A 14,327-nucleotide genomic window follows, 5' to 3' on the forward strand; every position below is an offset into this window, starting at 1 on the left:
GAGGGGTTGAACTGGATGGCCTGCAAACCTCCTTCCGCCTTCTACCTCTGCTGCAACCAGCGCAAACATCCGGGTGCTCCTGTTCCTTCCTGAGGCCGCTTGTGGGCTGGCGTGGAGTGGAGTGAAGGCCGTGGCCGTGGCCTCGACAGTGGCCGGCCTCTCCACCCTCTCCCCCTTTGTTGATGACACCGTGGGAACCCACTTGTCAAATCCATTCACGAGCAGCCTTTTAACACTCTCTCCACAGTGCTGTTTCCGTGAAAGCCATTAGTGTTCACGAGTCATGAAGATATTTCACCTTTTTCCTGTGTTGCATTGTACAGCTCCAGTCTGGTTCTGCTAACATCTCCCACTCAGCGCTGTGTCGGGCAGGCCTCAGCTCTCTGGTTTGCTAACTGGGTTTCCCTTTCGTGCGTGAGCCCCGCTGGGCCGTGTGCACACTTGGGGAGCCCGGGAGTGTAGGGCCCTTATTCAGATAATGTATTAATACCAGGGCCTGGGTCCTTTGTTGGAGTTTGAAGGTAAAACCTAGTTGGCTGTGCTAAAGGTTTCTAGGTATCATCTTTCATATGATGGTGAGAGCCAGATAGCCTGCTCTTTTCTTGGACTCTTAAGTTGGCTTCTGATTTTCGAGGTCCCGTGTTCCTGTTAGGAGGCTGGGAAGTAGTCTCTGAGTTAAGCCTCCTCAGTTAGACATGGGTGTGAGCTCTTGGATGCCTCCTGTGCTCCATGGTGCTTGATGCCTGATGCCCTCTGCTTCGAGAACTCTTCCCTAAGAAACCTTGGACGAATCACTCTCTCTTTCCAACATTCCCATGTGCTTTACACCGGTCACTTGTCACTGTCTGTCTTGAATTGGAGTTTGTAATGAATGTGTCTGTTTACCCGACTGAGTTGGAACCCCTTACGTTGGTGTGAACCCCTCCCCCCCAGAACTCAGCGCCCAGGAGATGCCTCATCAATGTCCAGTGGCTCGTGTCCTGCTGGGGGGGTGTGATGGCATGCTCCCCTCCCCAGCTTGTGTGCACCCGCCTGGTCCTTCCTTGTGTGTGTGGGTTTAGAAAATGTTTTATGAAATGCCTTACAAAGAGGCCATGTGCTTTGGGGTTCTTTAGGAAGCCCCCAAAGTTGTTTCCTTGGGCTTAACAGTTATAAAGTAGGCTGTGAGCAGCAAGAAAGAAGTTGAGGGAGATCTGACCAGTCTATGCGGGCTGCTATAGTCACGTCTATCAGGTTTACAGAACAGCCCAGCTGTGTGGAGGGGAAGATGTGTTATCATTTAGGTTTAGATTTGGCTGAACATAACAGAAAACCCCCAAATAACACTGGCTTGAATATGAGACTTTATTTTCTCTGTCATGTAAAAAGTCAGTTCAGGGCAGGGACCTAATTTACTGTTCCTTCATCCTTAAGAGAGTTGCCTCATGATCCAAAAAGGCTGTTGAAGCACCAGCTGTCATATTAATATCACAGATGGAAAGACAAAGGAGCTCTCCTGAAAGTCTCACTCAATATCTATTTATATCTCGTTAGCTAAAAGTTAGTAACAGGAGTACTAGCTAAAAGTTAGCAACAAGGTTGGTAACGGGTACAAGCCTCACTCAATATCTATTTACATCTCATTAGCTAAAAGTTAGTGACAGCTGGGAAGTAGGTTTTAGCTGGAACATTGCCTCACCTGGAGACATGGGGGCTCTATTTCCAAGAAAGATGCAGCGAATAGACAGTGAGTACAGAACACGTGCCCAGCACTTACTTGAATGAATGAATGAGTGAGGGGATAAGTGATGGAGAGATGCCATCTGGGCCAAATGTATACCAAACCCTCATATTAGCGGGATCCCCAATATGACAAGGAAAGCACATTTCTGATACCACAAGAGGGACAGAGCCTTGAGGAAACTTCAGAAACTCCCCAGGGACTCAAAAGAGAGCATGTTCTACAGGGCCACTTCAGATGGGCATCCTCTTTTCCCTCTTTGTAGGGATCTGGTTCCCTTATTTGGAACACAGCAGATGCATAGCAGCGGGTCAGGAGGGGCTGGGCCTGGGTCACGGTAGCCACATTTCAGAAGGTCCCCTATGAGGGCATCCGTTTTTGGCTTGTTTGAAGAAAGAAAAGCTTCATCACTCAAGCAGGGAGACGTGGCTGAATTGAAATACTAAAATTTCCTTAAATACAGATCCCTTCTTAGAAAATGTTAGAATCCTGTGGGGTTAATTATGGTCTGATGGTCCTGGGTTGAAGCCTGTAGGTGGTCTGTGGTTCAGCATGGGGCGGCGTCTCAGTGCCAGGTGCCCTCCAGCACGTCTGGGCAGGTGGAGGGCCCCCGAGGGCTGTCCTCACACTGGAGAAGCACGGTGGGCCTGGAGCTCGGGCTCTGGAGCAGTGAGTGTGCTGCTGACAGCAGGTGGTGCTGTCTTCTCAGTGGTTTATCCTAGAGGGCGGCCCCTGGTCCCCACTGTGTCCCTGAGGCACACCTGTGTGGTCCCGGGGCCACACAGTGGGTCTGCAGCAGGCAGGTCCCCTGGTTGAAGCTTTAGCCTGGCATTCATTCACAGCCTCTGTTCTTGACTCCCTTTTGAAACCTTGATGGGAGCCTTTGTCAAGCCTCCTACAGACACTGTTTCATAACTCTGCTTCCTCCAGGCCCCCCACCAACCCGCATTTTCAGATCATCCCCATTCCAGCCCTCAGTTCGGGATCATCCTCATTTAAGAAGCCGTCCTGGATTCCCTCCATGGGAAGAAATTTCTCCTTCATGTCCCCTCACTCTGTTACTTCTGAATGTCCACTCCCTCCCCAGTTCGGCTCCCTGACCAGGTTGTTGTCGCCTGAGGGTCGGGTCGGGTGTGACCTGCAGTTACACGATCACAAAGATGGAGGGGGCACCGAGGGGTCACACAGCTGTCCCTCACCCTGGGGGCTGATGGGCTCCAAGTCTGGTTTTGTTCCTCTCAACTGGCTTTGAAAAGTGTCCTTGGCCTGTGGTATCCGAAGACTTCCTCTCAGTCACGTGAGACTCACTCCGGGAATGGGTGTGGGCCCAGATGTTCCCCCCACCTCCTGGGTCCCAGGGACTGCCTCGGGGGTGTCCCCCAGTTTATGTAACTGACTGAGGGATCCGGTTAGCCAGGGGTGAGTGGGAGGCTGCAGCGGGCCAGCATCTGGCAGCGGCTTGCGTGAACCCTGGCGGGGAGTTCAAGGTGGGCCTGCTGAGAGCAGTGACAAGGACTTGCTGCAAATTTCTGGTGCAACCTCATGGCCCACTCCTGGGGGACGCGTTTCTACTGCATGAAAACAACAGAGTGCGAGTCAACTATGTGACTTACAATTTTCTAGTCCCAGTAAAAAAATTTAAAAATAGCAGGTGGAATTAGTTTTAAATAATATATTTTAACCCCTTAGGTACAAAATATTGTCATTTCATCATGTAATCAACATGGTCGTTATTAAGGAGATCACTATTCTCTTTTTGTTCTAAGACTTTGAAATGTGGGGTGTTTTACACTCAGTTTGGATCAGTGACGTTTCATGTTCCCGATAATCCAGGCTAAAGGGGCTCTGCTGCCGCTTCTGTTGATTCTCCCACTTGAAGTTCCCTGAAAGCAGGGACAGCATCGTGACGATCAGGGCCTTCCCCCCACCCATCGCAGGTGTCGGCGCGTGTGATTTGAGTGGGGGCCTGTCCCGCAGGGTCACTGCATGGGGAGGCTGGGACTCGGAGCGGCTGGAGTCTGGTCACAGCTGCGTGAGCTCAGGGATGGCCCTGGCCTGTCGAAGCCACGGTTCCCACTCAGAATGACGCTGCTGGACAGTAATCTCCGGGGCTTTTCTGATTCTCACGTGCTGTGAGCTGAACCATGTGTCTGGGCAGGGGTGCTAATGGGGACACTGATACCCTTGGCCTCATTAGCAAATGAGATCATCTCTGTGAAGGGCCACGGTCAACTGTACCCACCACGGATGGGCCAGTTCGCTGCCTCTAACTCTGACCCAGAGCCTGCGTGTTTATCTGGTATGTTGGGTCCCGGGCTGTGAAGACCCTCCACTCTCCCATCCAGCGTCTACACAGACCTGCGGGTGCCCGGCCTGTTCCCAGGCTGCCCAGGCAGAGGAGGACAGGACTCGTCCAGGCCCTCGGGACGCGCACCTTCTGGAGGGTGTGATGAGCCAGCGGGAGCCCCTGCTGTGTCCGAGGCCTCATGCGGTTTCTCTCTCGTGCAGGCGCAGCTGGAAGCTCAGAGAGCCACGCAGGACTTCCAGAGGGCCACCGAGGTGCTCCGCGCCGCCAAGGAGACCATCTCCCTGGCCGAGCAGCGGCTGCTGGAGGATGATAAGCGGCAGTTTGACTCGGCCTGGCAGGAGATGCTGAACCACGCCACCCAGAGGGTATGAGTCTTGGCGGAGTGCGCCCGTGGGACCAGGGCCGGGCCGGGCTGGGCTTGCGCCAGGGTGCGCGCCTCTGCCTTGCGCCTGCCTGTGGGCAGGGACAGAGAGGGGGGCGGGGCATGCGTCTGCGTGTGGGCGTGGGGTGGGGAGAGGGGCTGGGCTTGCGTCCGCCTTGGGTTCCTGCGGCCTCGGGGTGCAGGTGACCATCACACCCAGACTACCCGCTGGTTTCCCCGAGCAGAGGAAACAGACCCCCAGGCATGTTGTACGTCACAGGTGGTTATCTCCATGGGGTCTCTGCGGGCCTGGGACTGAGCCGTACTCCGCGATGACAGTCACCCGGTGACAGGCGTACCTGCCCCTTCCCTGTCGTTTGAGGTTCGTCTGGTTCAGATCACCCCTGACGGTCCTGACTGTGGATGGGGCTTCCCCGAGGGACCCGATCGTTCTCCAGAGTCCCCTCCCTCTGAGTCCCAGGGGACTGGCTGGGTTTGGAGCCCGGGTGGAGGACCTTGATTACTTGCTGACCCTGGACTCAGGGGTGGGTGCCAGTTGGTGAGAAGCGGGGGCCACGGCAGATGAGGCCAGAATACAGGGGGTGCGCAGGCTGGCCTTCGGGCTGGGCTGGGGTCTGGGGAACCAGTGTATGCACAGGAAGTGGGCTTTGACTCCATCATTGTTTGGCCCTTTACCAGCTCCCACGATCTGCCCTCTGGCCACATTGCTGAGGATCAGAGGTGGTAGGTATAGCTGGACTTGTCACCTCTTTCCTCCCCTCCTCCAGCTGGTTTGCTGTGGGGAGGTGGGTGAGGCCTTGGATGAAGGGTGATGTAGGGGGTGGGAGCTAGTCTGGATTCCCTGAGAGGCCGCCTGCGGGGCTGGAATAGAACCTTTTCAGTGTCACCTGCCACGGTGGCTCAAGTCCTGGGGGACCTGATAATTAAAGATGGCCTTGTGCTTCCTTAAATAGAATGCCTGACGCACAACCGGCTTGGACTTGGTGTCAAATGCGGGTCGACTCTGTAGCACCTCCCCTGAAGTCCGGGCTCCCGGCCGGGCTTGTGTGGCCTGGGGCCTCCTGCCACCTAGTGGACACGATGCTGGGAGAGCCAAACACAGCTTTCCTGGGTCCACTGGGGAAACGCCAAATGGGAGGTTGGAAATCTTGGAAATTTACAAGCCACAGCCTGACAGAGTGAAAAGGACAGGAAAAAAAAAAAATTAGAGTAGCTCCTTCCAAGAAATTAGCTGAAGGCCTGGCTTTCTTTCCTGCCCTTCTTCCACCCCAAACAAGATCCAAATCAAGCTAGTCAGAATCATTCAGAAATCACTTACTCTGTTCTTTAAAAAAGAACAAAATGGGTTTCTGCTTTTTTTTTTTTTTTTTTCCTTCTACTCTTTAAGTCCTGGGACCGTAGTGGATGGTGAGTGGCAGTCCAGGAGAGGTGTCCTCAAGACCTCCACATCCCATGACTCCGGAAGCATCATTCACACCAGTCTTTGGGAACGGTGCTTCTTGGGGTTGTGCAGTGTGCAACTTGTGGGGCTGTACCAAATGGCCCTGGGCCTCCTGACATCGCATGGGGCTCCTGAGGGCCCGGTGAGGGTCATCTGATGTGTGCTCTCACTGAGGCCACTGAAGGTTTCTTGGTCATGGGGGTAACCCCTGCAGATGAGCAGATTTTCTGGGTCACAGGCCAGGATTTCCACCCTGGGGCTGCTGGTCCTCTTCCCTAGATTCCTCCCCAGTTTTATGGGCCTCAGATGCTGCTCCTTGACCTGATGAGGGAGAAGGAGAGTTGGAAACTGACACCAGCAAGAGACAGAGCCCTTGGCAGAGCTGTCCTCGACCGTGTCCCTGTGTCACTGAGAAATCCAGCCTGGAGGGGGCACGCTCCAGGGACGTGATGGGTGGTACAGACGCTCGTGTGTGGCTTTGCTGTGAGCCGCCCTCTGACTGAGCATGCTCCCGGGGCCATGCGGGCCTGGCACGCTCGGCCTCCTGAGTGCTGGTGGACGAAGACAATGAACGGTCTGGAATATGTCCCCGGCCTTGGCTGACTTCTGGATCCTCCAGGAAGCCTGTTTCTTCAGGAGAAGGGAGTGTCATCTCACCCTCTTCTGAAGAAACTGCCACGTAAGAGTCTAGAGAAAGATGCAGAGCTCAGAAAGGTCCAGGCTGTCTTGAGGAAGTGGCAGTGCTTTGGGCTGTGTGACCTCCACCCCAGGCACAGTGGAAGGACCCTGGGGTCCCCACATTCCTTACCTGAGGCCATCCGTGTGTCCCTTCTGTTCCTTCAGACTTAGGGTGACAGCGGGCAGCCCCACTTGGAGCCGGGCTGGAGCCCCGAGGTCTCTCTTGTTAGGCCACATACAGTGCCCCGGGCAGGGACAGAGGAACAGTTCCGCACTCAGAGCTGGGATCAGCGGGGCTTTGGAAGCCGCGATGCACTTGAGTGGCCTCCCTGGGGACGTGGGGTCCCTCCCCCTCCCACTTGGGCTTTAGGCAGCTGAGGCCCCTCCAGCTTCACCCGGTTCGGCCGCGAAGCAGCCCTTCTAGGGAGGAGGTGTGGGGAGGCCTGAACTGTCAGGGACCAGCAGCTCCTGTAGAGGAAAGCCCTGGGGGCGTGGATCTGAGCCCTGGGATGCACATGAGCCATCTGGCCAGCTTTTCTGTGCTGGTGGGCTTGTACCACCCGTCCCCCAAGGCCCTGGGAAGCTACCTCCTTGGCCCTGTGCACCCAGGGCTGCAGGAGGAATCAGAAATCAGCCTGAATGGGCCGAGGATCTGAGGAGACCGTGAAACCACCTTCCCGGGAGCGGAGGACCCTGCTCTTAGCTCCGGGATGTTGGGGATGAGGGTGGATGGCCTCGAGGTTGGGAGAGCTCAATGTGAGGCAGAGGAGCCGGGCTGGCTGGACGTCTGCTGGTCAGTTGAGGTCATTCTGCCGGCAGGGGACCCAGCCTGGCTGGCAGTGCCCGTTGGTGTCCCTGTAGGAAGTATCTGTTTGAGCATCTTCTGTGTGTTGCTGTGAGCAGAGGGCCTGGGCTGCCCTGCGGCTCCCAGGAGGGGGCCCGTCAGCACTGCTGGGCCCCATTCTGTCTATTCTGCTGACCCCGGGGGGGGGGGCCTGTGGCTTCTCAGGGTCCCGAGCACCAGCGGTGGCCTCCCCACATGCTTTCTCCGGGGCCCGCTACCTACTGCCTGCCTGGGCCGTGGTGCTGCGGCTGTTCTGGTCACTCAGGCCTCACGCCTAGGGCCTCAGAGCCTCCCATTGGGCAGCAGCGGGTGGTCAGTCCTTGGGCATCTGGAGCCGGCCCGGGGGGTGGGCAGGAGTATGTGTCTGTGGGTTTTGGGAACCACAGGGATGCTGACTTCTTAGTCGTTAGAATCCACAGAGACCAGTGCACCCAGAGGTTAGCACAGAGCCCGTGCGGGACATGGTCCCCCTGGGGAAGAGGGGCCCAGGGCTGTTGGTGCCCAGACAGTGATTTCTCCAGGAGTCTGCCAGCTCTGGGGAAGGAGGCGGGAAGCTGAGCGCTGCCCGCGGAGAGTGGACGGGTGGCTCTGCTAAGCACCCCCAGCCCTAAGTGCTTCCCCGCCCACGCCCTTTCCCCCAGCACCCTGCACTGAGCCCCCCAGCACAGCCTCTGCTGCCGGCCCCCACCTACCCCCCTGGGCCAAGGTGGCCCCGACAGCCTGGATCCCAGCTGCCCGAGTAGCATGGTGCTGCTGGGCGTCTGCCCCGTGAGGCTGGCGGTCCGGGTTTGGTCTCCAGTCTGCTCTGTGCACACAGTAGGTGCTTAATCAGAGTACGCAGCTCTGAGTTGAATATGCTGGTGGTAAACTGAAGAGCGTGGTGCTGAGCGGGGGCTCAGGGGCCCAGAGTCCAGGCCGAATATCTGTCAGCCCAGCCTTCGCGGAGGTCTGGGCGCTGGCGCCCCAGGGCTGGGTTGCACGTGCGTCTGGCCACCTTGAAGTCTGCAGGGACATCTGCGTTGTGCTTCCATTTGTGGCTTCCACCTTCCCAGCATCCGCCCTTATCCCCCCCCCCCCCCCATTCCTTTCCCACCCCTGGGCACACAGTTCACGGCTGGTTGCATGTTTCAGGGGCTGCTTGGTTACCTAGGAGACGTAACCAAGGTGACCTGCTTGGGGACTTTCTCCCTAGAGGCGGGAAGCGGAGTGGGGACTCTCCTCCGAGAGCAGGGGGTTATGTGCACGTGGGGTGGGGGGGGGTGGGACGGGGGATGGTAGATGGCCTGGTGGGGGTGAATTGGGACGGCGTCCTTGCTGCCGCCTCACTCTGCGCTGGCAATGTCGCCAAGTGCTCGGAGCCTTCTGAGTGTTTAATTTTAGGAAGCTTTTTGCAGACGAAGGGCCAAGGAAGAACAAGGGCCTGTGTGCAGTCGGTGAGAGCCCTGCTTCTTGCAGGGAATGCTCTGTATTGTAGCCTCAGATCACAGCTTTTGTAGGTCGTCTATTTAAAATGCTTTCAGACTGGTCCTTAAAGGCGAACCCTGCATTGAATCCTCTTGCAGTGGAACAGATCACCACAATACGTTGCCTTCATGTGTCTGATATGCTTGGGTTTTGCGTGTTCATAAAGGTTACACCAGTAAATTCTTAAAGCTTTAGATTTAAGACAAGACTGAAGAGTTACTACTGTTTCCCTAAGTGACTAAGCTGGGGAGGTTTTGAGTGCATTTTATGTCACTGTGACATCTTTGGTGTTAGAAGCCAAGGGGAAGGGTTCTCCGAGCCTCTTGGTCTTGATTGAGAGGTCATTTTAGCAAGCCTGTCACCACATTGCCAACTTGTCTCGGTTCCCTATTTCCCTTCTCTGACTTTGTTTTAATTCTGTTTTTAAAAGTATCTCAAGCATTAAAACCATTGTTAAAAGATATACATTTTAAAGAAGGTAAAGGTTGAACTCTGATAAGTATAAAGTGTTCTCCTGTCAAAGATTTTATTTAACTCATTAAGGACGGAACTAATAAGATGTTACAGCTCTTTCAAAGGAGAATTCAAAAAACACACTCATACAGAAGTTCAGGAATGCAGAAATGAATTTACAAGATACAGAATTGGTCAATATTTACAGGGCAATCAATAATCAAATGCGTCTCTACTGGACACAATCTTCATTTCTAGGGGTAAGAATCATTTATATTACTATCAGTTTTCCCCAACTTACAGGGTCATAAAATAGCTCCAAGACAATGAAAGGCAGAGATAACCTGGAAGGGGGCATTAGACAGGACACCCAGTCGTTTTATGCTCATATCAAAGTCTTTCAGAATTTTTCCTGACACTTAAAAAACCCCTTATTATAAGTGCATAAGTAAACTTCCCTGGGCTGACCGTGGCTGTTGCCTGGAGGGGGTGATGGACCGCTGGCTTCCTCCTGGGTGGTGTCCTCCTGCAACTGTCCTGCTGGGTCTGAGACAGTGGACCAGTGGCCTGAGGGCCCTCGGGGCTCCTCCCTGCTGCTCTTTGGGTAAAATAAAGCATGGCCCTCTCGCCCCACCTCACTGCTGCCTTTCCAGTTCATCCCGTAACACTTGGATGAGTTGTAAGTAAAAGATGAGAAGGAAGTTGTGAGCCGCCGACGTGACCTAAACTGCTGTTTATCTCCTGCATCATCTCTCCTCTCAGCTGGCCTTGTTCTGATGCTTTTTAGGTGATGAGGGAGAGAACCAACATTGTCCCTGTTTCTAGGAATGTGCCTTTGAGCTGCCATGGAGGGCCCTTGATTGTTGGGTTTTGAACTCATTTTTAAAACCAGAATTTCCCACCAGAGCAATGACTGGTCACCTGGTCACAAATTTTTGTAAACCCCAAAATCTGTTCAGTTTGACCCTCTGGATCCTGGATTCTTGTCCACCAGCTAACTCAGGATATTTGGGAAGGGGCCAAACAGCTGAGGTCACCATTGCCTTGCCGTCCTGATGCGCACATACCTGGCTTTGTAGGGCTCCCAGGTCCCTGATGTCTGAGTTCCCGCTGGTACCGCCTGCCTGCCCCTCAGTCCCTGACCCCAGGTGAGAGCAGGAGGAACCCACAGTGGCTACTCAGAGGAAGTGGATGTCAACTGAATCAGAGAATGTTTCTTTTTTTTTCCCCTCTGATTTTTTGTTTTTCCTTCTCTTCTTTCCTGCTCATTGCCTCAGCCGATCTATTTCATCTTATCTGACATGACTTTTCCAGAATAGATAAATAGGGAAAAATAATCCTGTTCTCTTTGGAAGTTCATTTAATCTTAGTCTGCCCACTAATTTCCTCAAATAATTTTTTTTCATTTATTTTTTAAAATTTTTATTGAAGTATAGTTGATTTACAATGTTATGTTAGTTTCAGGTGTACAGCACAGTGATTCAGTTTTATATATATACATATATAGTCTTTCATATTCTTTTCCCTTATAGGTTATTACAAGATATTGAGTTTAGTTCCCTGTGCTCTACAGTAGGTCCTTGTTTATCTACATTATATATAGTAGTGTGTATATGGTAATCCCAAATTCCTAGTTTTTTAAAATGACATCAGTAATACCCCAACAAGGGACCATTCTGGATTTGGCCGGGCTGACCTCTGCTGTCATTCGAAGGTCATGGAGGCGGAGCAGACCAAGACAAGGAGCGAGCTGGTGCACAAGGAGACGGCGGCCAGGTACAATGCGGCCATGGGCCGCATGCGGCAGCTGGAGAAGAAACTCAAGCGAGCCATCAACAAGTCCAAGTGAGCCTGGGCGAGCGGGTCCCTGGGCTGGTGCTTGTTTCCTCTTCCTCATCGTCTCAACCTTTTCTGTGGCCCGCCCCACCAGAGCCCCCTGCCCAGGCTACCTGTGCCCCCCCCCGCCCCCCCCCCCCCCCCCGGTTCTCTGTAAGCCCCCAGGGGTGGGGCTGCTCCGACCTGGGAGCACAGGAAGAGGAACTTCAAGAGCAAACCATTAGCTGGCCCGTGGGCTGGGGCTGGGCTTCGGGAAGCTCAGGGTGTGCCCTTGGCTCTGTGGCTGATGGTGTGGATGAGGCCCTGTCCCTCATTACCTGTCAGCACAATGGGGTGAACTATGTACATAATACACATCCTTGTAGACCAAGAGCTGATGAAATGGAGCAAGACTGGTTTCTTTTCTTCCTTCCTCCCTCCCTCCCTCCCTCCCTTCCTGCCTTCCTCCCTCCCTTCCTTCCTTCCTCCCTTCCTTCCTTCCTTCCTTCTTTCCTTCCTTCCTTCCTTCCTTCCTCCCTTCCTTCCTTCCTTCCTTTCTTCCTTCCTTCCTCCCTTCCTTCCCTCCCTTCCTTCCTCCCTTCCCTTTCTTCCTTTCTTCCTTCCTTCCTTCCTCCCCTTCCTTCCTTCCTTCCTTTTCTTCCTCCCTTCCTTCCTCCCTCCCCTTCCTTCCTTCCTTCCTTCCTCCCTTCCTTCCTTCCATCCTCCCTTCCTTCCTTCCTCCCTTCCTTCTTTCCTTCCTTCTTTTCGTCCTCCCTCCCTTTCTTCCTTCCTTTTCTTCCTTCCTTCCTCCCTTCCTTCCTTCCTTCCCTTCCTTCCTTCCTCCCTTCTCTTCCTTCCCTTCCTCCCTCCCTTCCTTTTCTTCCTTCCTTCCTTCCTTTCTTTCCTTCCTTCCTTCCTCCCTTCCTTCCCTTCCTTTCTTCCTTCCTTCCTTCCTCCCTTCCTTCCTTCCCTTCCTTCCCTTCCTTCCCTTCCCTTCCTTCCCTTCCTCCCCTTCCTCCCCTTCCTCTCTTCCTCCCTTTCTTCCTTTCTTTCTTCCTTCCTTCTTCCCTCCCTCCCTCCCTTCCTTCCTTTCTTTCTTTCATTCACAGGATATTTATTTCAAAAGTTTCTTATAATGTTACCAAGTCCAAGCTCACTCTGCTCACCACACAACAGGCCAATAAATCGGGAGATGAGGTGTTGAGGCAAGGAATACGACTTTATTCAGAAAGCTGGCAGATGGAGAAGATGGAGGACTGGTGTCCCCCAAAACCAACTTTTTGGGGTCTGGATGCCAGTTTCTTTTATAGAACAGAGAGGGGGAGGAAGTGAGGAAGTAAAGTAAAAAGGCCATTAGTTGTGCCTGGCTTGGCCAGCATCGGGGAGGGGTTGTGTTAATTTCTTCTTTTCTGCAGCCATTCTCAGGTGGGCAGGGTCAGATTGTCTCCCTGTGAGCTGAACAAAGGCACTTTAATATTCAGGCAGAGGGGCAGGGTTTCCTGAGGCAGGCCATTATGTATGATTATAATAACAAAAGCAATGAAAAGCAAAGGTTAAAGTCAAAGAAACAGATCCAACATGGAGTCAGATTTTCCTCTTCCCTGTTACAATTATACCAAACACTAGGAACAGTTAATTTGTCCAACAATATAGTCTTTGGTTAAATAAGTCTTGACACTTCCAAACACTGGAATAGTTTAGAGCAGTTAAAATAATGACATAGATTCTGTCTTCATTAGTATATAAATATATTCATAATATTTATATGTAATAAAGGTAGGCCATAAAACAGCACTGAAAGCACAATTCATCTTATTACACACACAGATGGGCCCAAAGGAATAATTTTTTTTTAATGTATATATTTTTTATTGAAGTATAGTTGATTTACAGTGTTGGGAAGACTGGTTTCAATGGAGGTTTCTTCCGCTTTTCTCACTACCACTCCTATATGTTGTCATATGACAGTGATCTTGGGGACTAGTCCCAGCTTCACTCACAGTTGCTGGGCCTCCAGGCAAAGAGACAGGACCTGGAATGGCCTAGACCCCACAGCCAGAGACAGACCCCGAGCTCATGGAGGGTGAAGGGCTCAAGAATAAAGTATTGTCAACTCCTCATGCTCAGACACCCGAGTTCCTGAAGGAGCCAGCGTCTTCCCGCCGACCCAGAAGCCACGACCCGTAGAATGTTGGCCTTTCTTGTCCTCTCTCTTGCCCGTGACCTGACTGGGTCTGCACGCTGTCCAGTCCCCCTCGTCCTGCACAGAGTCCAAGAGGCCGACCTGAGGCCCTGTCCTTGTGGTGGCCCCGCTGTGCTCAGTGAGGGACGGTGGTGCCTCTCCCTTCCCCGGGTGAGCTCGGCAGAGCTGGTGTGTGTTGAGGCAGCTTCTTCTCAGCCTCATCTGCTAGGCATCCCTAGGAGAGGAGGCTGGGCCACCTTAGCTGCTGGGCACACCCTATGTGGCCTTGAACAGCCCCCCAGAGAGGACAGTGAGCCAGGGATTGGGGCCCTGGGATACGTGTGCATGTGTGTGGGTTTCCCGTGTCTTGAGATAGGCCTTCTGGCAGCTCGGCCCTGGGGGAGTGTCTGTATCCATCAGGCCCGGGAGCTGGGAGCACCCCCTTATCTCATGACTCATCAGAGCTGAGTAAATGCTGGAGGATGGCCTGGCCAGCTGCAGCCACTGCCCCCTGGACACCCCGTGGAGTTTTTTGGGGGCACTGCTATCGTGCTCTTACGGGTTTCCTTCCTGTCTTCTACAGGCCTTACTTTGAACTCAAGGCGAAGTACTACATGCAGCTTGAGGTACGTGTGGCCTTTGGCTTTGAAGCAGATCGGAGTTTTCTGCCCTCAAAGCCCCCCTTTCTGTAGTGGGCTTTCAAATGGCCCCATGGCTGCCAGTGAGGGGGACACGTTCTTGACCAAGTCTTCAGGCTTCAGAGTGGTCTTGCTGCGTCCTTAGTGCTCTCTGACGCCCTCTGAATCTGCTGCAGTCACTTTCCGTATTGTACTCGGTTAGTGGTTCTCAGCAGGGCCCGGGAGCTTGCTGGCAGTGCAGGTTCCCAGGCCCGCCCCAGAGCAACTGAACAGAGGCTCTGCAGGCGGGGCCCAGCCGTCTGGGTTTTAACACACCCTCCAGGGGGTCCTGATGCAGCTCAAGTGTGAGGACCACAGCCCCGGCATCAGATGGCTGGAGTGTGGGGCTTCTGTGGGACCTTG

General features: G+C 53.6%; 1 protein-coding gene across 3 annotated transcripts in view; it reads left to right on the forward strand.

Annotated features, from left to right (window-relative positions):
• The window catches only part of SH3BP5 (SH3 domain binding protein 5), a 70,820-nt gene that overhangs the window by 52,272 nt on the left and 4,221 nt on the right, over positions 1–14,327 (forward strand). For all 3 annotated transcript variants that reach the window (XM_007166985.2, XM_007166987.3, XM_007166988.3), the window contains 3 exons: positions 4,229–4,393; positions 11,005–11,135; positions 13,871–13,913. In XM_007166985.2, the coding sequence (XP_007167047.2) occupies positions 4,229–4,393; positions 11,005–11,135; positions 13,871–13,913 (339 nt within the window). The remainder of the gene's footprint in view (positions 1–4,228; positions 4,394–11,004; positions 11,136–13,870; positions 13,914–14,327) is intronic.

Source organism: Balaenoptera acutorostrata, chromosome 4 (assembly GCF_949987535.1).
Source record: "Balaenoptera acutorostrata chromosome 4, mBalAcu1.1, whole genome shotgun sequence".
Lineage (NCBI taxonomy): Eukaryota > Metazoa > Chordata > Mammalia > Artiodactyla > Balaenopteridae > Balaenoptera > Balaenoptera acutorostrata.